The sequence below is a fragment of the Lates calcarifer genome, linkage group LG21 (genome assembly GCF_001640805.2).
Source record: "Lates calcarifer isolate ASB-BC8 linkage group LG21, TLL_Latcal_v3, whole genome shotgun sequence".
Classification (NCBI taxonomy): Eukaryota; Metazoa; Chordata; class Actinopteri; family Centropomidae; genus Lates; species Lates calcarifer.
The window spans coordinates 3,831,260-3,857,061 of NC_066853.1; the positions used below are offsets into that span (position 1 = coordinate 3,831,260).

Consider the following 25,802-nt stretch of genomic DNA (forward strand, 5'->3'; position numbering starts at 1 on the left):
AATAAGTATACAAACATGCAGCATATATTCATTAAGTATCTGGCCACATTCAAACCCTTAACATGTGCTCAGTCCTGCTGCCAACCAGAACAATGGAAAGGGGGAGGGGCTATATAGACTAGCAGTCAATTGCCTGAGAGTGATGTCAGGTGAGAATGGGTGGGTCCATGTCAAGGAAGTGAGTGAGGAGGGATGACTAGTGTGGGTCCTTGTAAATGTGTTTACTTTGACAAGTTGTGCAATTAGATTTAGCTTAAAGAAAAAGCTCATTTTTGTCCTCAAATTTTGAAGCTTTGCAAAAAAAAAGTAGGTGATTATTACAAAATAAAAGACTGGTGAAGAATCAAAATGTGGGAGGCCTCATCAAAGTTCCCTCCAGCCTGGGTCAGGAAATAAATCTATAATCTATGCTGCTGAAAATGATCATTAGTAGTTAAAAGTTTGCTCTACACTGCAAGAATGTTGATCTTCTTTTATATGTCTTATCAATATTAATAGCAGTATCAGGAGCAGTATTAATGTTGGGTAAGTGTACTAAAGAACCAGAGTCAGCGCAATGTAGTTTACATTCAGCCTCTTCATAACTCACAATCAAGCCAGCTGGCTGTCTCTGAGCTGTGTGTGTCTGGGAGGTAGTTTAGCATACATTAACAGGAAAAGGCCTTTTCCTATTAATTTATGCTAAAGTAATGCTAGGAAGGGAGGATGCTCTTGTTGTATGTGCCTCACAGTTTCTCCGTCTCTCTACACTTCTGTCTGTCCACTTCCTGTGCGGCCTCTTCTCTGGGTCTAGGTGACCATCTGGGAGGCACTGACCAACAGCAAGCCAGGAACGCATCCCCTGTCCTGTGACCCAAGTCGTCTCGAGAGGTGAGGCTACTCTATGACAGTCCCCTGTCGTCTTCTGCTGTGTTTCATTTTCATCTGCCCCTGTTGTGTATATTATACACCCATTCATTCATCATTTCTCTCTCCTCCATCCAAAATCCAGCCATGATCAGTAACTCAACCAGGAGCTGCAGATAAAGTCAGATGAAAGTGCCAATTGTTAAAAATAAATGGGACTTTTATCTTCAACAGAGCTGGAATCCACAAAGGACATAAATCTCCATGACTGTCAGGACAAAAGTGATATATCCTGCCATTCCTTCACCCATATTGTCTCAGACTTCCTCTCACGTCTGTTATGTATTGTTATTCTTCAGTGTCTTGCACTCTTCCATTGTATTTTTTCCATCCTGCTGTTCTTTCCTTCCATCCCTGACTCACATCCTGTATTCCTGTCCTCCACTGCTCTATTCTCTTATCCATCCTGCTATTCTCCTCTCATCTCCTATCTACTGCTCACTGCTGAGTGTGTGTGTGTGTGTGTGTGTGTGTTTGTAGAGGGGGAGACTGGAGGATGAGAGAGAGTTTCCTGCTTTCACAGTTGACAGTGCTGCTGTTGACTTTAGCCTGTTATCTTCAGACAGTGTTTTCTCTCTCTGTCGTCCCTATTTGTAGATGAGTGGATGGATACACACACATTGTTCTCTTTTTCCCTTTTTTGACACAATCTTGCCACTGCAGTGTTTACGTACACTAAGGTTATGATGTGAGAAGAGACTGGATGTTGAAACATTGTTGTGGACCATGAAAAAAGTAAAACCTAACTTAACCTATATCATTTACTTTGACAGTAAACTGGAGACACAAAAGTATACTTGAAAAGTTTGTGTGACATCCTGTGGTACAATTTGGCATAAAAATCCCTGACTCTTGTAACTAAAGTTATTTTTGCCTTCTTTGTGACAAGAGGTTTTTAACTTCTGGGTTGCAAGGTTGTGAAAAATCTCCCTAACCAGCATGACTCTTGCTTTGTCTCTGCAGTGAGTTCAACATCTTTTTCTGGCTGTTCATATTAGCAACATGTAAAAGTAGCACAAATACAACATTCCTATATAACCTCCTCAATATTACTGTGACGTCTTATATGACCACATTTGGGTCTGACTTTCTATAAGGTACTGACTCTTTAACTACAAATGAAAATTATGTCAAAGCTAAAGAGTCATAGGTTTCTCATTTCAGCAAAAGTTGGCTTATTAGAAAATAAAACATTAATAAATCATTAGGATTTTAAGGGTACAACAATCTATCAAGTCTGCAGTTGTAAATGAAGTTAATAAACACATGTTGTTCTAGGTGATCTGCAGCTCTTCTCTAGAAGAGATTGAAGAGAAGATTTGTAAGTTTTGCTAATGCTACACAGTCAACATTAGCATTAACAGCTGTTTACTTACATGTCCATTGTAAATGCAATGATGGCTGAAGCGCTCTGCTCCTAGCAAGACACCGTGTCCAGCAGCAGAGAAAACTTACAGACAGCCCCTTTAACAGATACCTAAAAAGAAAAACACAGAGGTGTCAGGACAAACGCCAGCAAAGGAATTTTCCACAGAGTTGTTCTTATTGTTCTTTATTAACTAATGATTGTAAGTTATTAGCCCTTTCAAAAATGTGTTTTATAATGTGTTACCATAACATTAAGTCTAATGGAAATTCTGCAACTATTGCAACTCTAATTTACATCTGCAGGGTCAGGACCGTCCCCAGAGAGTAACCTATTTTCAACCTGTGTTCTTCTTTCCTTTACCTCCTTCACTGTTCCCCACTCCAGGACCCCTCAGCACAAGCCACGCCCCCCCTCCAGCCTCTGCTCCACCCCTTCTAAGAAGCAGCCGACCACCTGCAGCTATGATGAGCAGCTGCGCATCGCCATGGAGATCTCAGCCCGGGAGCAGGAGGAGGCTGAGCTGCGGCGACGGCAAGAGGAGGAGGAGCTACAGCGCATCATCCAGCTGTCACTCATGGAGAAATGAGAGCTGAGTGACCCAGTAGGGGGGGCGGGAAAGGGTCTGAAGGGAGGGGTCTGGACTAAGGACACATGGGAGAAAAGGGCAGTACAGGCTACTTTAAAACTTTAAGCACACTCTGTAAGTGGCTGGAAATAATCATCTGAGTGGTTTTCACACGATCAAATCGCCTCCTCTTTTCTCTCCCAGCGCCTTAGCCAGACCTCTCCCATGAAGCCATACAGTGATGCGGCTGTCCAGGCCTCAGACGGCCAGAGAGGGACGCCAAGTTTCCTCTTTCTGGTGCCACATGGTACTTTTCTTGACCAGTGCCAGTTTACAACCAACAATACATCTAATACAAGAAGTTCAGAATGCCTCCTTGGATGAGTGATTTCTGTCTGTTTGCAGGTGTGTGTGTGTGTGTGTGTGTGTGTGTGTTTCAAAACCAGCTCTCCGCGCAGGGGTCATCACCTTCTGTCCTGTAAACGTAGTGTGTTAGGCCAACTCTCGCTCCAGCACTAACACACACGCTCACCGAGTCCATTTGCCACTGAGTTGTGCTGGTTTTCAGTCTTAACTGTGATTGTGTAGATGGAGCAGTGACAAGTCAGAACCGCTTGGTGTGTGGAGAACACTGTGACCTTCCATAAAGGTCGGTCAAGTTGAGTTGAATGTCGACAAACCATCTGACTTTCTCAGTTTTTAATGGGAATCGTTAAAAAAAAAAAACAGACTGGTAAATTTCTTTTTTGATTTGCACAAAATCCAGATGTACTGTACTTAGCTTGTGGGTGGATCACATATATGACTGTAATGGATGTAGATGATGAGTTTGAGCACAAAGTAAACTCAGGCCAGTGCTAGTTTCAGCCTGAGGTTAGACTTGCAGGAGCACAGATATGATGACTAACTATACTGTATGTGACTGTGAATGAGTTTGTCGCAGGCCTGTGTGTGTAATCCAAACAATAAAAGGGACAATGCTTGTGGTTTGTGAGCAGATTGTGGAGTAGAAACGTAACTGAAAGAGATTTTCTGTATATTTGCATCTTCTCACCTTACATGAGCAGATGATTTCTGTGTTTCTGTGTAGTCACGGTACAGTGTGTGTGTGTACAATATTTCAGCATGGTCTGCACCCGTGTGAGGTGTCGTTTTGTGTGACTCGAGTCCAGCCTGGAGACCTGCAATATCACACTGAAAATGTACCCTGAAGGAGTCACTGCGGAGGCTGCTATCAACAGCAGTGTTAGGTTTTATTGCACCAGAGAGCAAATTAGCTCCTCACCACAACAGGGAAACTAAACGTGTAAAATCACCCCCCAAAAAATTGGATTGGAAAGATTTTTCAAGTCCTAGCTCTCATAATTGTAAGTAATTTAATATTGCAGGGCTCAAGGCTAGCCAAACACTGAGAAACATGTTTTGTTGCAAGAGACAGGGGAGGAGAGGACCAGCTTGTTTTTTCTGTTTCTTTTTGTATTATTTCTTTGAAAGAAATGTAAAACTTTCACACTACGATATCAGCACAAACCGAGGAGAATCACCTCTCTCTCCTCTCTAATTCATAGTTAAGCTTGCCTGGTTGATAAGAAAAATACTCATTTTTTTACTTTTTAAAAAATGTTGCAGAAAAAGAGATGTGGCAGGATGTTTTCATGGTGTATGCTGGAAAGTGAATTCAGATAATGATTCAAATAAAGAAACATCTTTTGGAGCAGCAACATACGAGTAGGTTATTTTTTAAATCCTGTTTCAATTTGCAGACAGCTTTCACATCTTGTAAATCCCTTGACACCGCCCAATCCACCATCTCCCTGAGTTCTAGCTGTAGCTCTCCACTCAAAGTTAGTTTTCTGGTCCTCTCCAGTGAAGGACAGTGACAAAAGCAATTAATTTCTCACAAGATATGGAAAGCTGCAGCATCATTCGGCACCATAGAGAGTGAGTTGGGTCTGTTTTTAGCAGCTTCCACCTCCATCATCCTCCGTGTGACATGGATTCCCAGCGCCTCAGCCAGATCCAAGGGGGTTTTTGCCTGTAAGTTATTTTTGGCTTGACAGGGAGGAAAAGGACAGCTTAGAGACTCTAAACCCTCTAAGAAATACCACTCAGTGCACCAAGGCTGCTTTCATGGTGGGTGAGAGAGAATAGAGGAAAAAAATGAAATCATTTTTTTATGTGAATCAGCAGTGTGCAGCCGCAACATCTCCCCTTGCTCTGACTCAGCCCGACATTATGAATAACATCAGGACGGTGGAAGCGTTGGGCGTGTGAAGGGAATCTGTAAAGAGCCACAGACATAAAACCCGATGTGTGTGTGAGAGACAGAGTCTGCTAGAAAGAGAAGCAGAGAGCATCAGTATGCAGAGAGGAAGGATGCCAATCTCAGTCGTCACACCCAGGGAGACAAACACTCGCTCTAACCCTCTCTCTTCTGCTCCACTGATTTTATTCCTCACTGTTTCAACTATTTTCCTCTTCACAACAGATCAATTTGGGGCATGAACTGCTTAAAAACAAACAAAAAAAAAGTACTTCAGCCCGTCTGCTCTGTCTGCTGAAGTGGATTTAATTGGTGAAATCATCAGGGGATCTGAGCTTTCCTTTTAATTCACAAGAAAAACACTCAAACACAGAATATTAGAAAATATGAAACTTGTGAGTTTGATGTCTTTCTCTTATTTTAACTTTCAGTCTGGTCAAATCCTTTAATGTCATTCTTTCCCAGTCACCGCTGCTATGTGATTTGTGTGTGTGTGTCACAGCAGGGGCTCTGGTGGCCTACATCTCCGTGTTTAATTACCCACATGAAACAGTAGGTAAAATGTCAGCCTGAAATAAGCTGCACTGAGCGCTGATGGAGATCATTTCCCAGAGGAGACGGGAGAGGACTGACTTCTTCAAAGACACAGTCATTTGTAGTTAAAAATGACAAGTAGAATGAATTTCTTTTAACTCTAAGGTTATGGGGTGATCAGTGGTGACATTTGACCACAATGGAGCATTTACAATACTCTTAGAGATTTACTTTTTACAATATAACTCCTGTAACTACACATTTTCACTACATTTTACCCATTTTCCCACCTTCTCCTGTGCCCGTAGAGATGTTTAAAACTGTAGTTCTCTGCCTGGCCAGTAGGTGTCAGTAAAGTTGACGATACGGTTGCTTACTCTCAGTCTGAAACGGTCACCTCCTTTCTTCTCCTCCTGAAATGAAGCAGTCGAACTGAACACAAGAAAAACGTCACTGCAGTCAAAACAAACTCACCACATTTATTGACTGCTAAAGCACTGAATTAAAAAAAACATATCAGCTTTGTCCTGGTTCAATTAAAAATCTGAATAAAGACATGTCTATCCACTTCGAAAGCAAAAACATACAGAGACAAGTCTACTGAGATCAGTGCAAACGAATCTTCCCCCAGGGTAAAAAACAGATTTCAAATAAAAAGAAAATCATCTAAACAGTAAAGTGCATGTTATGAGAAAAAGCCCCTTTTGCTGTTGCTGTAGAAACTCTGAACAGGCAGCGAGGGTCACACACTGAAAACAAAGGCTTCTTTTTAAAAAAGGGACACAGACATAGTGGAGTGCATTCAGTATGCACCAGTTCAGTCTTAGTTTGGACATTCATATTTCATTACTGTACATACAAACCTCAACTCCAGTTGAAACAACGCATCCAGTGGTTTACATGCAAACATATGTTCATCATTCAATTCTTACGCAGTACGTACATACATCAGAGGTTACACAAGGTCTACACTTTACCTGCTACACATTCATACACATCATGCAGCCTCTCTCACACATGTGCACAGCTCCAGTCATGTCCATTCCAGTCCATTGCACTGAGGTTACATGGTATTGTATAGCACAGTGACGGCTCGCTGCTTTTTCTCAGCGGACGCTTTGCGAGAACGTCTAGATGAGTGTCCCCTCCCCTGCTGACGTGATGTAGTGACTGTGCTGCTCCCGCTGCCATCTGGCTCCTCCCTCTCACCTGTCTCCTCTTTTGGACGACGGTGCAGGGCGGAGGAGAGGCTGAGGGACCGAGGCGAAGATGAATTGTCACGGGACAGACCAGTCTTTTCCACACTAGTGTTTCGAGCCAACACTTTCTGCTTCTTCCAAGTGTCGTCAGGGTGAGAAGGGGATGCTGAGAAAGAGTCCTGGGAGTGTGATGATGATGTCCTGGTGTGTGGCCTCAGGTCTAGGTCACTGAGGTCGTTGGCTGACAGCTCCAGACAGTCCAGCTTAGCCAAGGAGGCCGACCTCTTCATGAGAGAAGGGGGGGTGAGTCCCGCCTGGCGAATGCGAGCCTCGAGTTCCATGGCTCTGTGCCACCCTGTTGGCTCCAGGAAACTCTTCCCCTCTCGTCTCTCGAGGAGCTGCTGCCCTACTTCCAGGCCTTGAGGGGTCTGTTCAGAACTTGCTCCTTTGCAAGGTCCTGGCTCTGTGTCCATAGCATCTCTCAGCCCCTGAGGCTGCTCCAGTTCCTGTACTTCGCTGTCCGTCGTCTCCAGGCTGACACCCTCGTGGAGGAAAGCCTGCAGCTCTCTCAGGGTCTGCTGAATCCTCTCCAGCTCCTGACTGCCATCGAGCCAGCCTGCTCTGGGCATCACAGCCGGGGCTGCAGCCCCCTCGATTGCCACAGGAACTGGACTCCAGCCTCTCATCTGTGTCTGACTCCTGCACTGTCACCCCGTCCAGAGTCATTTGGTTTGAACAGGCCTGGGGCAGAGTCCGACACTGCTGGTTTTGGCTGTGGAGCTGGCTCTGTCCATGGGACTGGGCTGAGGTATTTAGAGATGACTCTACTAACTGACTAGTAGAGGCCAGTGATGATGTCAGCATATGGCTATCTGTGGATGTGTGCACAGTGACAGGTATAGCACCAGAGACTTGGCTGATATTTGAGTTAGGGGAGCAGGAAGGGTCTGGGAGTTTGTCTGTGCCTGAGGAGTTGAGTCTTTGAAGCTCATGTTGTGACCCTGTATGCTTCTCTCCATCTTTGGACTTAGCAGATTCAGCCATGATCTCTCCCTGAGTGATACTTTGTTCTGTGGGGTGATGAGGGGAGCGAAGGGGGGGACTGCTCAGCACTCGGCGAGCATGGGGACAGTCTGACAGGAGGGTGCTCGGAGCTGGGGGAATGCAGCGGGGATCGCTGAGACGCCGCCATCTCCATTTCCTGCCTCAGCTTCTGCTCTAGCTGCTTGGTGGCCCGCCGCACCGAGCCCGCCGGCCAGTCGCATGGCAGCATGGAGGGGGACGGTGGCTGCGAAGGTGGAGTTAAAGAGCCGTGTGTGACTTCAGAACACTCTGCCTCCTCCTGATGATGATGATTCTGTCGGACGAGCTGGGGGCTGTGGGAGGATGGAGGGAGTGGTGAAGAGGAGGAGGGGGATGGAGTCAGAGGGAGGCAAGACGCTGGGTGGCATATGGCTTCGATCTCAGTAACAATATGGCGGACTGATATTCCGTTGTCATGGTGAGGATGATGAGTTCGGTCAGGATTGGCTTTTTCGACACTGTCTTCTGACTGAGGAGATGCCTGGGAGATAAAGAGACAGAGAGACAGACAGGATTAGTTATAGGCTCACGCCATTTCTCTTATGTGTGTGTATTTGTGACTCCCCTTTACTATAGGCAACTACTGATTCACTATTTTATGTTTTGATATTTTTTAATTATTTTATAATCTTTTAAACGCTGTATGATTAACTTGATACAAAATAATAACATGAGAAGAGACAATTGTTAAACCTAGACTGTCTTTACTCTTCTCTCATCCTCCAGCAGGTGTCACTATGATTTATGCAGATTTAGTGTCTAGTCTGTTTTAGTTAGGTCTATTTACAACCTTGCAGTCTTTGCAGACAGACTCTAGTTCACACAGATTCTAGTTCAATCCCAGTCTGACTAGTGCTACAAATGGATTTCTATGTAGCCTCTCTAATACACATGACCTATCTGCTGCTTACTGTCACAGACCACTGCGTTGGCAGTTCACATGGTGCAATAAAAATCAACTTGGACAAACAAAACATTTGATGACATCATGTTGGGACATTCTCGCTTTCATAAAGGTTTTAATATCAAAAACAAAAGCAGACTGAAGAAATCAGAGAGGGCCTGTACCTGACTCCCATTCCCCTGATCCTCCTCCTTAGCCTCCTGTTACTCCATTTTCCTCATGTGACAGAGGTGTCCTCTGTTGTGCCTGCTCTGAAAGTGTCCGAGTTCTGCCATCTTGGGCCAAGCCCAGAAACTTTTCCCTGGCGCTGAAGAAGTTGATGCTGTCTGTGCTGTGGTTTGATGACCCATCGGCCTCGCCGCGGCTATCAAAGGCACTGCCTGTCTGTAACTCACTAGGGTTGTTGTTGTTATCACTGAGAGCGAGGGGAAGAAGCAGTGGGAGAGGGGTGGTGTTTGTGGGGCTAAGAGGGCTGTGTTTGTCACTTGTTAAATCAGATAATGACTGATCTATAATGTCTGAGTCAGTGGATCCCAGAGTGAGAGGAGAGATTTCTTCCTGAGCTGCTTCGCTCAGGCAAATTGAGGGACAGTTCCGTTGGTTTGTGTTTGGGCACTAAAATGGACAGATGTGTGGGAGGACCCCTGTGAGCACGCTGGAGTTTGGGAGTAGGAGGTAGGATGTGGAGCGATGGTGGGGGGTGGGGTACAGCAACAGGCACAGTGACAGCCACACTCGCTGAATTGTCCAGTCTTTCCTCTGGGACCACAGTGGCCGCTCGGGGTCTGGGGAGGGGAAGCAGGAGGGGGTCTTCACAATCTGACCTGACCTCCTCCTGAACCGGTGAGTCACACACAAAGTTGGAATGTGTGTGTGAGTCAGGACGTGTGCGCGGTGTTTGATTTGGCAGAGTCTTCAGGTTCAGCACCAAGCGCTTGGAGCACAGCCACGCCCAGGAAGTGATGTAAGGAGGGGGAGGAGGCGTTGTTGTTGTGAGAGTCAGAGTGGCCCAGAGAGTGCGAAAGAAGGTTTACACATTGACTCTGGGCGATCTGACAAGTCACTGTCAGAGTGGGAGCGCCATAGCTTATTATGCCTTTGTTTGCTATGGAAGAAAAGAAAAATAATAGTGTGTTAGCACTAAAATTCACCCTACAGAATATGTATACTGTATAGATGTTTCCATATGAAGTCTCACCTGGCCAGCAGAATTCCCTGATACTCCTCCAGCTGTTTCATGAAGGAAGGGTTTGGTTTGGTGACAGCCCGTCTCTCTTTTACATAGTCGAATGCAGTGTCTAGGTCCCAGCCGTATTCCTTCATAGCATAGGCAATCACTGTGGATGCAGAGCGACTCACGCCCATCTTACAGTGAACCAGACACTTAGCACCAGCTTTCCTGACAGAAGACAGAGACTGTGTTCAATTACATGAACTACATAAAGAACCCCATGTAAAGCTGTGCATGTTTAAACCTACTTGGCTTTGGTGATGAACTTGTAGGTGTCGTTCCAGTACTCCAGCAGGTTGGTGGCCTCCTCATCATACACTCTGATGTTGTGGTACTCAAACATCCCCGGGAAGAAGTTGTCTATTTCCCGGGTCACATTCAGGATGTACCGCACTCTACATAAGAGACAGGAGGGAGGCAAGGTTGACTCGCTGACCTTTCACTCTCAGTAACTGTCAACAATAACTGTACTGTAATGACTGGTCTCTTACCCACTGTTCTGCAGCTCCTCCAGGTTAGAGGCATTCCACTCAGAACCCTGGAGACAACACAGGTTGAGTCAATATCAAGGTGTACACAAGTATATTGAACGCATATGATAACAAAGTGCATGTTAAATGTCTTTACTGTGATATAGCCTCAACTTTAACACAACCAACTATACATTACCACATTGACTAAAGATCAAAGTAAGTAGATCTTCTAATGTCTTATTTCTCATCAAGGGAAGTTTTGTGGTTATAAAAACACAGGGCTCCTGGTTCTTACCAGATAGACGTGTTCAAAGATTTCAGTGGGGCTGTCCATCTGTCCCAGGATGACTATCATCTCGTTGTCTATGAACTCCTTAAACTCCCTTAAGTTACACACCATCTGCATCTCCAGCTCTGTTCGGATCTGGGAAAGGATGTGAACAATTCAGGGAAGCACCATGACTGTTAATGATGACTCAGTGCTAAATTTGTGGCAAAAAAGGGGGCTGGTATTATATTCTCTGAAATGAGAAATTCAACCCATTCCTGCAAGAATGGAAAGCAAAAGAATCTACAGAAACAGTGGTGAGAATTTGCACTCTATTATCTAAACAAATCATTCATCTGTGTGCCTCTCACCTCCTTACAGGTGACGTTCTCCAAGTCTTTCTGCATCATGATCTCTCTGAGGCGCATCTTGATCAGCCTTTCTGTGCGCTCTCTCTCTGTGGGCCTGTAGATACAGACACAAACACCTTTATTAAAAACACCTTTAACACATTTACACTTAGCCTAAAAAAAAAAAAAAAAAAAAACAGTTTTGGACACAAAGAACCACCTTCACCGTCACAGTAACGAGCCTTGCCTTCTGTTCATTGATTCATTTTCACTTTAGTCTCAATGAGATTACTTGTTCCACAAGAGAATTACCACTTTGTCTGATTCTCAGAAACTGGAGAGGGAACAGAAAATCTGAGAGTGCGGCCCATCGGCGATACACAACAAAGTCCCCTTGTAGAATATGCCTGTTGTTGTGCCTGGCTCGGTTTCTAACCACTCTGCTGGGGGACGCATTTAGCCTTTGGACGTCACGCTGATGATACCAACAAGTGGCCTAATTACCTCTCAGGAGAGAGGAGCTTGGTTTGTCTCAGAGCTTCTCCTTCTTACGTTGTCTAATTTTCTCTTGTTTTTCTTCTAACTGATTCCTCAGTGTAATAGTACACAACAGTGTGGGTCAGCCATTACAAAGAGGGGCAGTGTGATGGCCACAGGTGTGTAACTGCAGACTTAAAAGCAGCTATCTGCATTGGAACATTGGAAACAGTCAGCTTGTTTATCTCAATGCTGAATGTCTTGCTGACCCCAAGAGAATGAGTCTACAGGGTTCAGAGAAATAAAACCTTTTTGCCCTTGCCAACAAATGCAGGTTAGTTACCAACATCCAGTAACACTTCCTGTAACCTCACAACAAGCCTTGACTTGCCTGCAGACAGCCTGAGGGAAGGATGGTTGGTCAGAAAAATAAAGACAAAACAGTACCCATGTGTGACAAGTGTATGACGACATGAAGAACAGTGCTAATGGAAATTCTGTTTAATCTCTGATAGAGAAGTAGCCTACGGGAATTCACAGCGAGTCCCATAAATCCAGCTAACACAAAAACATCAAACCACTTCCTGCTATCTCAACCTTTCATTCAATGATTACACAGGGAAACAAGATGTCATGTCAACAAACACTAGCTGGTCATGCAGCTTTGGCAGTCACCCTGTGCAGGAAGACAAACAGAGACTTTATGGCTGACTGTATGTGTGTATTGGAGCTCATAAAGTGTGGGTGGTAATTTTAATGATAAGTGCACTGGAGGACAAACACACCTCCTGCGAAGGGAGAGTGTGAGGTATTTCTGACAGTAAATGTGGGTGTTTCTTGACTGTCAACTTTAAAGTAGAAGTGGAACTTGCTTTCTCTTTTATGTCCCCACCTCTTATTCTTTCCATCCAGGGGCATCAGGTGCATGCAGCAGCAAAACACTCCCCCCCTACTCTACCTCCTTCTCCTTGCCTAGCACCTGCTTCTGTCCATCCCTGTGTTGGTCTACCTATTTGTCTGTCTGGATTCCATTTTTCCAAATGTAAATCAAGCCGGCTAATGCCCCAGCTATTTTGGACACTCAAGGATCTCTGAAGTATATGGGTGTGCGAGAGAGAGACACTCCAAATAGGTAGTGAGGCACGTGACTAAGCAGCAGGGAGGGGAATTTCCCTGGTATTAGTAAAGACATAAATCCAGCAGCCTGTGTTGTTCCCTCTACTTTCTCTGCTCCCATGTGAATCTGCTAACACCTCTGTGTCACAGACTACAAAGCTGTGTACGTGTGAGTGATCATGAGCCTATGCACACTGCCCAGCCTGCCTGCATGTGTGCTTTTGTTTTTGTTTGTGCCTCTCTGTGTTGGCTCCTGCAACCACTGAGAGGTTACAGACAGCACGTGACCCCAGTTCCAGAGTCCAGGGTTCTGAGGACTGATAGCCTGCAATCACCTGCTGTAGATAGCAACACTGTCGGCACATGAAGAGGGGTTGGGCAATGCTGTTGTGAAGATGTGACTGAGCACATCTTATTTCTGATCTTGCTGACATACAGCTACAGTGAAACGCCTTTAACTTTCTGAGAAAAAAATCCACATCTTTCCTGTTGTGCATTTCTGGCTACATATGTTTGTTCAAGTTTGCATGCATGTTTTTCCTGTACACTACACCTTTCACACACAGCTGAAGTGTCGTATACAGGATTTCCACCACTGCTGTCACATTAAAAAGACTCCCTTAATAATAGCCCCATCTGCATGAACAAATTCCTTCTTGGTTTACAGTCAGCTTAGATCACTTCTAGGTTTTGATGTACTGTACATGTGTGTAGGAGTTTCCTACATTTAGTCTGCGCAGTCCAACACTGCTTTTAGTTACTTGTTTGCAAAATTATCTGGAAAAAGAATACTTGAAATAGATTCAAATGATTTTAGATACTAAATATTGTAGCAGTATACATTATATATTATTTAGTTCATGTATAATAACCTGTGGGATATAATGCACTCAACACATCCTCTGATTTGAAAATGGTCAGACCAGGTCAGACCAGTGCATTCACGCCACAGGAATTTTACACCACACATCAATGGGGGCCGTGCTACTCTCTGGCATACAAAATGAAAACTTGTGAAAATGACTATGTCCATGAACCACGCAATATCCCAAATATTCCATCATCAGTGAGAAATGTGGATTTGTGTAATGTGTGTGTGTGTCTATTCATACGGTCATCCCTGTCCTCCTTTACTTACAGGTCTGTGAAGAGAACAGGGGAGTTTGCACGGTGCGACTCCACATCCTGCATAGCGTTCCACTCGTTGATACAGAACTGGTTTGAGGAGATCCTGCTCTGGTAGTAGCTGATCCAGGTCAGGAACAGACTGCCTGGGTAGTAGTTATGGCAGCGAGCCACCTCGCACGCTTTGTGGAGTGACTGGAGGGCTGACCTGGAGCAGACAGTGAGAGGGAAGAGGATTCACACTTGAGAAGTTATCTTGAAAGTAAAGAAATACAGGAAAATAGACAGAACTGTGTTCTTTATATGCAAGGGGGCAACTACATGAAATGGAGAAAAGGGTAGAAAGTGATAGGAAGATAAGAAAGCAATGAAAAACAGCATCTATAAGAAATATAACAAGGGAGGTGAGTTGAATAATTAGTGAAAAAAACTGAGGGAACAACAGAGATGAGAAGAGGAGAACGGAAAGATTACAGCAATGAAAAGACATAATACGGAGATATAACTGCAGATAAATGAAGGTATCAGAGAATACCGAAGGAAAAGGGAGGTCAGAAGAAGCGCAAAGTAACAAAGGGACAAGAAAATGAGGAAATGAAGACAACGACTACGGAAATGAAGAGGCAACACTGGCATGTGAGACAGGGTGAGATAAAGATGAGACTGGAAAGCAGAAAGATAATGAGAAAAGGAGGAGGGGGAAAAGAGAGAAGATAAGAAACAGTAACAAAGATAAAAGGCTGGGGGTCAAAGTCAAAGGGGCGGTGCAATGTATACAGTCTTTTCAGGGCTGGACCCTTAACCTTAAAGTACCTTTAGAGAGCTGCCATTTGTTGGAAAAAATAAAGGTTGCTCACCACATGGCCTGGACAGAGACTGGCTTGAAGACATGAACCCTGTTCACTGTCGACACACTGAAACCACTATGGAGACACAGAGAGAGAGAAAGAGAGAGAGAGAGATTAGAAATGAAATGACCAGTAATAGTTTATAACCATCTTACAACACCAACAAAACGACTTACAACAAAACAGCAAAACAAGACCAGCATGTAAACAAGTCAACAGAGCAGTCAGTCTGTTGCCCCTGGGAGCAGTAAGAGGAAGCAGGACGTAGGTGTGGTGTCTTACCCATCTCCATCCAAGTGGATCAGAGTGTCGCTCCACAGAGGTAGGACTAGACCCACAGTACAGCAGCTGGCAGGAAGATCAAAATGTCAAACAACATAAGCATGCTTACTTTAACCTTCACTTTGAAAAACTTTCATTTCAATTGCTCGAAACATCACCATTATGAAATCTAAGTATATTACAGTTACAAGCAGTTACAAACAATAATATTAACATTACTGCAAAGCTAGAGACAGGGTAACATGCCATCTCTTCTAAGCTGCTGTCATGAGTGTGGGATTTAATGAGAGCTAATGTAACACTAAAAGACAGAGTAGTGTACTGTTGCCGTGGCACTGACCTATCAGAGGAGACAAAGTCCATGCCAAGCACGATGCTCTCCTCCGTGTCCTGTCGACCGTTGGTGGAGACCACCACCATGTAGCGGGTTACCTGAGGGTAAGCACTCTCCAGACGCACAGCCTGAAGGAGAAGATAGAAAGGAGTGAAGGAAGGAGGGGGAAGGAGAAATGGCCAAACAGAAGAGTTGCAGACAGCGAAAACAGTTGTATAAAGTCGTCTTTGGTTCTGGAGGAGCCTTCTAAATCCTGAGAAAATAACCCCTCACATGTAATCAGGGTTATAGTGGATTTTTTGGAGACTTCAAATTTTTAACACAAAGCTGGCATTACAAACTGGAGCAGTGGAGTTTCAAATATGTGGGCGTTCAATGGGAAGGGAGGGTCTAATAAAACATGCTACTGAGGTCCACTGCAGGTCCATACAAAGGATTCATTTTGTTCATTCTTGTTTTAATCTGTTTCTCACAAGTCCTGTGACTTATAGAAGCACAATACTAAATAGCTGGAATACCCCTGTTTCAAAGATGCTGCAGGGACCTTAGAGAAATGGCAGGAACTACTACAACTGTTGTTTTTGTACCTAAGAAGTTTCTGTTCTTTATATTTGCTAACAAAGAACTGAAACCAGACCCTCTGTTTGGCATAGAATCTCCCTGATAACAATGCCACTTTGCACCCGGTCTTTGGTACTGCATCTGTATGTGTGTGTATGTTTGTGTGTGTTACTGACCAGTCGGATGGTGTCCTCCGGCCGCAGCACAGTGAACATAGTCTGAAGATGTTTCTGGAGGTCACCTGGACAGACAGGATTTCAATATCCTCATTTAGTTTCAGTTTACTCACATTCTTGGAATTTAAAGGTTGACAGAACACACCAGGATAGTGTGTCATTTCCCCTGTAGCAAGTTTCCGGTGCATTCACACTGGAGTCTCTTTCACTTGAGCCCACATCTGACCTAAAATCTGAACATGTCTGAAGAAAAAAAGCCCTTTTCTGCAAAACAAGCAAGGACCCTGATGCTTTTTATAGTAATTAGCACATTTTGCCACACTAATGTCATCAAAGGATGCCTTTTCTACAAGCAGCAACTAATACTGGTATCTATGATTTTCCCACTTCATTTTCATTATCCAAAAATGTCAAAATATTTTACAAGCTGTCCGAGATATGGCATGAAGCAGCAAACTGACTGATCTGCCTTGTTGTGAAATGGTTTCAGCGAAGTTAACACCAGCTGTTACCCATGATACTGTACAGGAATGTCAGTTTGAAAACACTCTGCTATTTAATCTCAAGTTCCTCAGTGGAGTTCATATCTGGGGCTGAGAGTCAAACAAGGAGAAAGAAAGTACTGGGAGATGGTGCAGCTGTCATTTGTGTGTGTACAGTATGAACAAGTCTTTACCTGTGTGCTTGTTCCTGCGCTGGCTGATGCGAGGTGCAGAGTTAGGCGTGGGGCTGTTACCCCTGGGAAGGAACAGGGCTGCACCTTTCACCGTGAGGAAGCTCTCACTGATACTGGGAGGAAAGAGAAAAGAAGACATGAATAGAAGCCTCCAACACACACAGATGTCTGTCAAGTTATCTAATCATGTTCATTTCTTTTGTGTAACTTATGCAATTATAAAAACGTACGTCATTTGCAATTACTTCTCTGCATATTTTGACCCTGACTTCCCATAATAAGCACAAGATGGGGACAAGGAACAGACGGGTGTTGTCATGGACTTATGTCAGTGTCACAATGCTCCATTCAGCTGGCCTCTGGTCCGCAGGCTCCCCAAATCAGAGCTGACAGACTGATGCAAGCAAAACAAGATCTGAGCCCCAATGTGAACTCAGAACACAATGTTCTCTGCTCCTCCACACAGCTGGATTACACACACACAGACTTACTCACACTCACAGCTGCCAGTAGGGAGGGATGGAAGGGATGGGAGGAGACCAGGGGTCTGAGAGGGAAGACAGAGCGAGTCCCCTCCTTCGCAGTGTTGGAGCAGAGATAAGAGCTGGCCAGCACACAGCACTGTACACCAAAGCAGGTCGAGTTAAACGGGGTTCTGTTCCTCTCTGGAACACTTAATCTTATTAACTGTGACTGAGGTCACTGCATTGATGAGGCGGACACGTTATAAACTATGTTTCACTCAGTAAGTGTGTGTACGCCTCTGGTGTACTTTCATGTATGAATGACTAGGTTTTTGTTTAGATTTTCACAGTGGCACACTAACCAAAGTCACACAAGATACCAATAAAACAGGTTGGAAGACCTACTTCTGCAGCCGCTTATGACTGTGTCAAATGACAGCCATGGGACCAATAAACCATAACCTTAATGATGCTGTGCAAGAGGTCTGGCCACTTAGACAGCAGGCACTTGGGCAATAGCACTCCAGCATTTATTTAGCGAATGCAGAGAGCAGAAAAAGTAAAAAATATGCATTTTAAAAATTTCATCGAGTTTGAAGTAGCACTCGAAGGCTAAGGACAAATCTATCATAGTCACAAAAACACACAGGGTGATTAGCTCTGTAGGTTTTGCTAAAATAGATACCACAAGTGAAGCTGGCAAAAACTTAGCCTATCTATGAACAGAAACATGTGCAGCCACAACCTTGACAACCAGCCAAACCTGGCTCTTAATCCCAGGTCTTAGATTTCTAGTGAAACTCCTTTTTATTACTTCTGTAGAATTTTCACTGTATTTAAAAAAATATCTGTTGACTTGAACATGTCCAGCTGTAATTTTTAAACATTTAATAGTTTGCACAGAACATAAGCCTAAATTAAGGTAATTTTTAAAGGGTCAAATGTAAGTGAAAGTTATAGCTCGCTGTGTTTGTTCATAATAAAATAAAGCATATATATACAAAGTGTTTCTGGAGGTAATGCTGGTGCAGGGAGTTGGCCAACCTGTTCTCTGCTAAACTTGAATAAGGGCAGTTTCATAGCCTCTGGGGCCACAAGGAACACACACGCACGCACTGAAGATCATTGGGCTTACTCAAGGGAGGTGATGACATCAATGCCACGTATATCTGATGAAGTTTCGCAAACAGTTGGTGGATATGCTAGTTTTGATAGTAAACCACTGTTGTGTGTTGCGTAATCTATCTCGCCACTGGCTGCAGGTTTACACTCAATGAACCCAACCTCTGCAGTTCATCAAGTTCTACAGTTCTTCAGTTTCACACTCACAAGGCCTGTGCCTTCTGCCATTTAGGCTTCATGTCATCCCCTTTTTCTCTGTAACTTCATCTCTCCATCCTCTCTACCATCCAACTGTCCTTCGTGAATTTTGTTGAAACCATGGATGGATACGATCAGGAGAGACAGACAACAGAGAAAAAAAACAAAACCACAGCCTTGTGCTGAGCTTATTTCCCATAACCCACACACCCTTGACCCAGCTGTTTCCTCTCACTCTCCCGCTCTCGCTTCCTCTTTTCTGCATTTCTCATAACATCAGCTCTCGTCCTAGTTTTAATTTCCGTCAGTTCCTGCTGCATCATGTCCCAGTGAGCTCACATGCTTGCTCACTCACTCACACACATACACAGACTTGTGTACTGTACTTGGCAATGACCATGTATAGCAGTGCTACTGTACAATGTCATCTGTAATATAACACTTGTAACTCATGCACGTGCATGCACGCAAACACGACCAATTGCGCTTGCACACAGACACATTGAGAAAGTGGAATCTACACCTGATAGTTGGAGAGGTGGGGGGCTGTGTTCGACTTTCAAATACAGTTTCTAAAAATACAGTAGTCCTTAAAAGTTTAAGCTATTAACAGACTGCATTTAGAAGACAACAGTCAACTTACTGTACATGGAGGCTTCACTTTGACATGGCAGCAATAGCTCACTACAGAGATTTAACACTGAAGCCTGCATGAACTCTGATTACTGGGACTGGTTTTACTTTGGGTTAGTAAAGGCACACATAGAGGTTTTAGTCATCATCATTAATAATTGTTTAAGCAATTCTTGAGGCAAAAATGCCTCACATTCACTGGCTTTATCCTCTGAAGTGTAAGGATTTTATGCTTTTCTTTGCCATACATGATACTAAACAGAACATATTTGGGTTTTTGGACCACTGGTTGAATAAAATAACCAATCTGAATAAATCTCCTTCAGCTGTGATTGCTGCATCTTACAGACAGATTAATCAGTAATCACAATAATTGTTACTATTTTTAGACTGAGTAATCCCATTCTGCAACTCTTAGCATCAGTGACACCATGCACCATAGGAGACTGAAAACACTAACCAGTCTGTTGGAATGCATGAAGATGAATTACATTACATGCATGCTGAGCTTAATGTTATGTTCTTACGAGAAAAAAATGTTGACTGGTGTCGTTACCATCAGACCAAATGATTAAAAAGCTAAAATATACACAGAAGGATAAAGCCAGTGTGAAAACGGAAAGGGGGCAACAAGTTCAATTGAATTTGACTCCACAAAGTATGTGAATGAGGGCTGGGCTGTGAAGGATGGGCGATGAAGAAAGAAGACCCAGTCAGAGTGTGCAGCAGAGAGCAGGGTGGGTCATCTTTTGGCATTCAGCCATACCAGGCTTTAGGCTGAAGTGAGGCGGTAGGTACTTGTTAGGGCAACAGTCACAAACACAATCATCACTATGTAAGGACCACTCCACACAGTGGGCAGATAACTGGGTGACCCCCCTTCCTAGTCCGTGCCCATATTAGTCACTCTCAAGAGGAGAGTGGGATAAATATAGGGCCTGGCTCTATGCACGGCAGGCCCAGCTAAGGCCTTATGAGTTCGCACCCAAGACAGATACAGCCCATAGGAAAGACAGGGAGTTAGCTGGTATGTGTGTGTCCACAGGTCCACAGGTGCACATTCAGCACTGCAATTTGGAGATACAGCCATGGAAAATGTGTCAGAAGCAGAGGACAGTGACAGATGGATGAGCAGAGTCAAGTTTGCGGAGTGTCATGGTGGCCCAGTGGGGGCACATAACTCCTAACTGCAATGTCCTCATTCAAGCCAGACTGGGGACCTTTGTCGCACGTCATATCTCTCTCCATATGTCACTCTCTACTGTCAAACAGTCCAATAAAGAAAAGTTTAGGAACAGATTGTTAGGCAAAGCTGGAGACAGAAGAAATGAGCAGATGAGGGCAGCCAGAGCAAAAGAGGGTCAGGACAGATAAAGAGAAAGGGAGACCAGGTCATACTAAAGATAGACTTTCATCAAGTGACACAGACACCAGTTGACATACTGCCCAGACCCACTGTCTTCTGCATATGTGTTTGAGAAGAAGAGCACAGGTTTTGCTACAGTTTTGTTTCAGTTTCTATGGTAACTCAGTGTGCAAGCCATGACCGAACAAAAACAGCCACCTCAGTGAACTAAACATACCTGACCCTGACATGCAGCGCTATTCTGAGACAGAGTCAGGTTACATTTTAACTTACAGTTTGAACAAACTACAGGGAGAGAAACAGTAGTGAAGAAGTTGGTCAAATGAGGCTAAATTTAGTTCAGTTGTTAATAACAATGGCTAAATAAGGGGTTCCATTCCCACACTGATAACTTGTGGTCAACAAATAAATAACTTTTGTGCAGTATACTTTCCAACACATGGAACTTCCGGGACACACTTCCATTTACAAGGTGTACAGTTGGTCTGATTTAATGTCTTTTAACTGAAACTAATTATACTAATTTAAACCAAGGTATGTAGGTTATTTGATTTTAGATGCATAACATGCACACAAATACACATGCATAAGGACTGACCTATATCCAGCTGCCTGTATCCCTGTTCAGCTGTTGAAGTCCCTCACACAAACACTCAAACCTACACTTCACTATGTCAAGTTTCAGTGTTATCTGTTTTCTTTGGAAAACACAAACACACAAGCGGAGCGGAAGTGAGGGGTTTACTGGCATTTCTAAAATTGGTGGGATAACAATGGTGTTTTACGTGCCATTTAGCCACAGGTAATACTTAACTCCATCAACAGCTGCAAGGCTTGTAATTACTCATTCAAACCCTGGTTAAACATTAGAGTCCTGCTGACACTGTGGCGCATAGAGGCGTTCACACTGTAAACAAACAGATATATGCGCACAAACATCAAACATGCCGACACACATGTACACACTGCATGCTATAAATCAAAGGATGCTAAAATCCCGTGTGTTGTGATGAGTGCCCTTATCCATCCAGAGCAATATAAAGGGGTGGTGATAAAGTCACCCAACAAACATCATGCAATGTGGCCAACAAAACTGGGAAGTCTTAAGATTCCCACATCTGCTGCTATTTACACACACACGCCTGCCAGTATGCGCTGTGTGTGTGTCTTGCAGTAATATCTTCCCATAAACCTTTCTTGTGCAAACTCACATTGAAAAACAAAAAAACAATTTCCTCAAAAGCTGGGTGCAGTCCTAATGAAGACAAAATCTTCAGTTTACTCAATAACCTCACTGCACAATCATGTGTAAAAGAGCTGAAAAACAATGCAAGCAAGACACAGAGCTTGTCCTTGACTTTCCTGAAACTGCAGACAGAAGGCCAATTCTTATGCAGGGCACAACCAATTACTGACAGCACAAAAATGTTACAAAACAACAGCAGAACACAAACACTAGAACTAAATTGACTGATTTTGTGGGAAAATGGGCAATGTTGATTTCATCATGTTTTAATCCGGTTGCAGTAATTTACCCATTGATTTTTTTCCCACCCCCAAATTTGCTACGCTTATCTAAGCCAGCTCCACATGAGAGTTTGGAAACTGTGGAACAGACTAGCCTTTGATCTGTCCTGAAGGGCAGACTTGTCTTCACCGCATGGGCAAGTCAACTAAATCCTTTTACATCTCACAGGCAAAGAGAAGCATTTGCCTCACTTTGCCTTGATGTCTACAGACACTGTAGATAACAGATAAGATCATACATTAATTGTTAACTCCCTTACATCTTGATAAAGACAATATTTGCATTAGTCTTAATAAATTCGGAACATATTCAATACTTAGTTCAATCTACCAACCTGTGGGACAGAGGTTGGTATTAATTGCAGAGTCTTTGTGTTTTTAGGTCACACAATGCTATATGATAAGTGAGCAATCATGTAAGTATTTCCAGTGAAGCCCAGTGCCATGTTACAGGGAGATCTACTGTCATAATTGTGACGGATTATATTAAAAGAGACATGTTTCCTGGTTTCAGAGGCCAAGTTGATGCATGCCAATTTGTGTCTCTAAAAAAACATCATCTTCCAATGAGTCAGAGACCTCAGACATTAGTGTGAGTTATTACTTTATGGCAAAACACCAAATTCCATACAAAAATATAAAGTCTTAAAAACCTTGCTGAGTTTTTCTTCTTATTCAGGCATTTTTAGCTTATTTTTCTTACTATCTATCAAAGATTTCATTAAAAGTTCTTAATTCAAACTTGATAAAAACTATCATTGTCACTCCAAAACACTCACATGTTCAAACAAACAATGTCCAAGCCTTAGCCAAACAAAAAGGGAGGGACAAAAATGACCAACAGAAACTCATGATATGGCACTCAGGTGATGTATGTTTGTCTCAATAAATCAGTAGCAATGTGGCTTCCCACTATCAAGTGTGTGTCTGGACCTGCGAGACAGGTAAGATGATTCACACTGCATGTAGAGCCATTATGTCTTAGTAAGGTCAAAAAGGAGTACTAACATGAGTAAGAGCCTGCTACGTCACCAGGAAATGCATTTGACACTGATGTTGCAAAACTATTACAAATCTATGAGCTGACTCACAGTGTTACAATGTTGAAGCCTGTCACATTATTCCTAATATCTCCAAATATGTAGACCAGCATTTTGTTCATATTTAAATGCTATACTGACAGCCTGACCATCCATAATACAACAAATCAAGTTCAAATACAAAATATTTACAGTTAAATCTTGCCTCTGGAAGTGATGTTGTGCTCATGTGTAATCAGGTGCTGTAGTTGTCTCTTGTTTGAATGGAGACCCTTGTACTGTTATACTGTACAAAATATAGGCCTACTTCCATTTATTACTGAGTTTTAGTGTATAAAACCTTCTCAAATTACAGTCTATTCCAGAGCGTACCTATCATCTTTCCACTTTTTTTAAACTTACAGTTGGTTGATTTGGTTTTTTGACACCACCGCGTCGTCGTTGAAGTAGGGAACCATCTTGGCCCCGCAGCAGGAGCAGAAGCTGACCGCTGACGAGCTGTCGGAGCCGGACACCGCGCCGAGGGTCATGCCGGCAGTGAGGGAGGGGAAGCGCAGAGGAAGGAGGGTGTCAGGTGTTCTGGGTCCGAAGAAGAACTTTTACTCCTCTCGCGCAGTCATGTGCTCCGGCATGGCAGGGAGGCAAACAACTGTCTTCCTTCAGGGTTTTAATTGTCGTAATAAAGTAGAAAATGACGAAATAAGCGCCGCAAAAAATGAGATGTTTTCAAATCGTAATTCTTTTGCAATAAATAAAGCAGATCAACTAAATCAGGCACGTTGTGTTCCTGCTCCCGGCAGCAACACCCGGCTGCCCAAGATGTCCCAATAAAGCGAAAGCGAGTCCCATTTTAAATAAGTTTCCGTACCGGTTTCAAAACATTGTGTATCCTCGTTATAAAAGACAGTACCCTCTATCATACAGTACTGAGACATATGACTTCGGTCAAACTCTCACTGGGGAAGTCATGGGAGGGAGGAGTTGGAGACACGTGTTTTGGGGAAAAGCGGGGAGCCAATGAGGACGACAGGGAAGTAACGACCGCCCACACCACCAGCACTTTGCATGGACACTTACAGAGGTAAAAACAGTTTGTATACAAACGGCTGGCAACTGTGCAGGTGTTTACTCGAGCAGGTGATCAGACTGTTTAGTTCCTCCCTCCTGATATGAGGGAGTGCTTATCAGTAAGCTCACTGTCTGTAGTGTTTGGTTAAAAGCTGCATAGTCTTGGTACTACATGGCACTCGGTTGCCCATCTAGATAGATTATATAATACGGTAGGTCGGGGTAATAAATTTTACTAATTCTAATAATTTGTTAATGTTGTTAGACATATCTACTGCCCAATAGCTGCTCAATAGCTGATTGAGTGTCCTGGTTGAACAGGGTCAGTGGAGGATATGCTCATTAAGCTAATGTAACAGGGTCAATTTAACCCACATGGGCTTTTGGTTTGGCAGTAAGCTCACTGAGGAGACTTCACTTGTGTCCTCTCCACCCTTTTCTCCCAGTGCACAAACCTTGTGGCTGGGTTACATAAGGAGCTCAAGCAAATAAGAAACAGGCTGAGGATATCCAGACTGCACCGCTGCACCAGCAGGCCTGTAATATCTAGGTAAAGTGGAGATATACCGGAGCCTGTCTTGTCAAGAAAGTCTGGGGGAGAAATCACCCTTCACATTAAGCTAGTCAGTGGATATCAAGTATCAACTGATATAACTCCATGCTGTAAGATGGACACAATGTCTTGGCTCATTTTATAGCCTAGTAAACATTTTATATTCTTCTGGCATGCCAACATGTAGGACCCTATGTAAGCAGACAACTATTTGAAAAACACTGTAAAACTACAGCCCCCCTCAACATATTCACACCGGCTTGTGCGAAGTGGTCTAAATTCTAAACTAAAACATCTGTCGCAAAATGACCTCTATGCAGTGCAGCTAAGCTTTGAAACAATGTTTATGGAGGGTCTGCTTAATGTTTTGGCTGTTTTTCAGACCAGACTCATTATCAATAGATGAGATTTAGGGTACTATTACATATGCTGTTATACAACACACATTTGGAGTGTTCACAAACTTTTCAGCCCATTGTTACTCACAGTAATCTGCACAGTGTGCACGTGTTCTGGGTCTATGAACTCTCCTGAGCTGAGGCTGTAGGGAAACTAGAGTTGAACTTGTTACTGATCCCAGACTGACCACAGTGTATGGAGGCATAAAATGACCAGATTAATTGTTTCTAACTAATGTGGCTTAACCAATTCATACGCACCATGCCAAATGTAGCGTTTGTCACAAGGCTTTTTACACATATGCAGCCGACAGACTCCGCTCCGACTTATTACTGCTTGAAACTATAACTTTTTTTCTCTGTTTAAATGTTTTAGCTCAACAAAAACAATCTGCATGCATGGCTCATTTTCAGTGAGTCAAGATAAGTAACAGTAACATCACACTGATATTTTCACAGTTCATTCAGCAGTTCCACAACACATTCAACGTTTTAAATAAATTTTTTGATGTAGTCTAAATATTCTGCTACATAATTCATGTACCGCTTCTCCTTCTTCACTGGACATTTTCAAGAAGGCAATGAATATGCAGCAGGTGACTGTCTGTGCAGACAGTGGGTGTAAACACTAGAGTCCACATGTGTTCTACTGGGAGCTACCCTGATTACATCACATAAGAAAACAAACACACC

At 43.5% G+C, this 25,802-nt stretch overlaps 2 protein-coding genes across 2 annotated transcripts in view; one reads left to right on the forward strand and one right to left on the reverse strand.

The window, feature by feature from the left end:
* The window catches only part of ankrd13b (ankyrin repeat domain 13B), a 38,499-nt gene extending 32,523 nt beyond the window's left edge, over positions 1 to 5,976 (forward strand). Inside the window, exons 14-15 of the mRNA XM_018698893.2 lie at positions 794 to 870; positions 2,660 to 5,976. Of these exons, the coding sequence (XP_018554409.1) occupies positions 794 to 870; positions 2,660 to 2,861 (279 nt within the window). The 3' untranslated portion in view covers positions 2,862 to 5,976. The remainder of the gene's footprint in view (positions 1 to 793; positions 871 to 2,659) is intronic.
* Positions 5,977 to 6,091: 115 nt separating this feature from the next.
* ssh2a (slingshot protein phosphatase 2a) overlaps positions 6,092 to 25,802 on the reverse strand; it is a 29,817-nt gene continuing 10,106 nt past the window's right edge. Inside the window, 17 exon segments of the mRNA XM_051065514.1 lie at positions 6,092 to 7,540; positions 7,876 to 8,400; positions 9,070 to 9,238; positions 9,414 to 9,608; positions 9,709 to 9,840; positions 9,842 to 9,928; positions 10,022 to 10,222; positions 10,303 to 10,449; positions 10,546 to 10,592; positions 10,823 to 10,951; positions 11,167 to 11,260; positions 13,877 to 14,071; positions 14,721 to 14,786; positions 14,994 to 15,059; positions 15,334 to 15,455; positions 16,065 to 16,129; positions 16,741 to 16,853. Coding sequence (XP_050921471.1) covers positions 6,701 to 7,540; positions 7,876 to 8,400; positions 9,070 to 9,238; positions 9,414 to 9,608; positions 9,709 to 9,840; positions 9,842 to 9,928; positions 10,022 to 10,222; positions 10,303 to 10,449; positions 10,546 to 10,592; positions 10,823 to 10,951; positions 11,167 to 11,260; positions 13,877 to 14,071; positions 14,721 to 14,786; positions 14,994 to 15,059; positions 15,334 to 15,455; positions 16,065 to 16,129; positions 16,741 to 16,853 — 3,193 coding nt within the window. The 3' untranslated portion in view covers positions 6,092 to 6,700.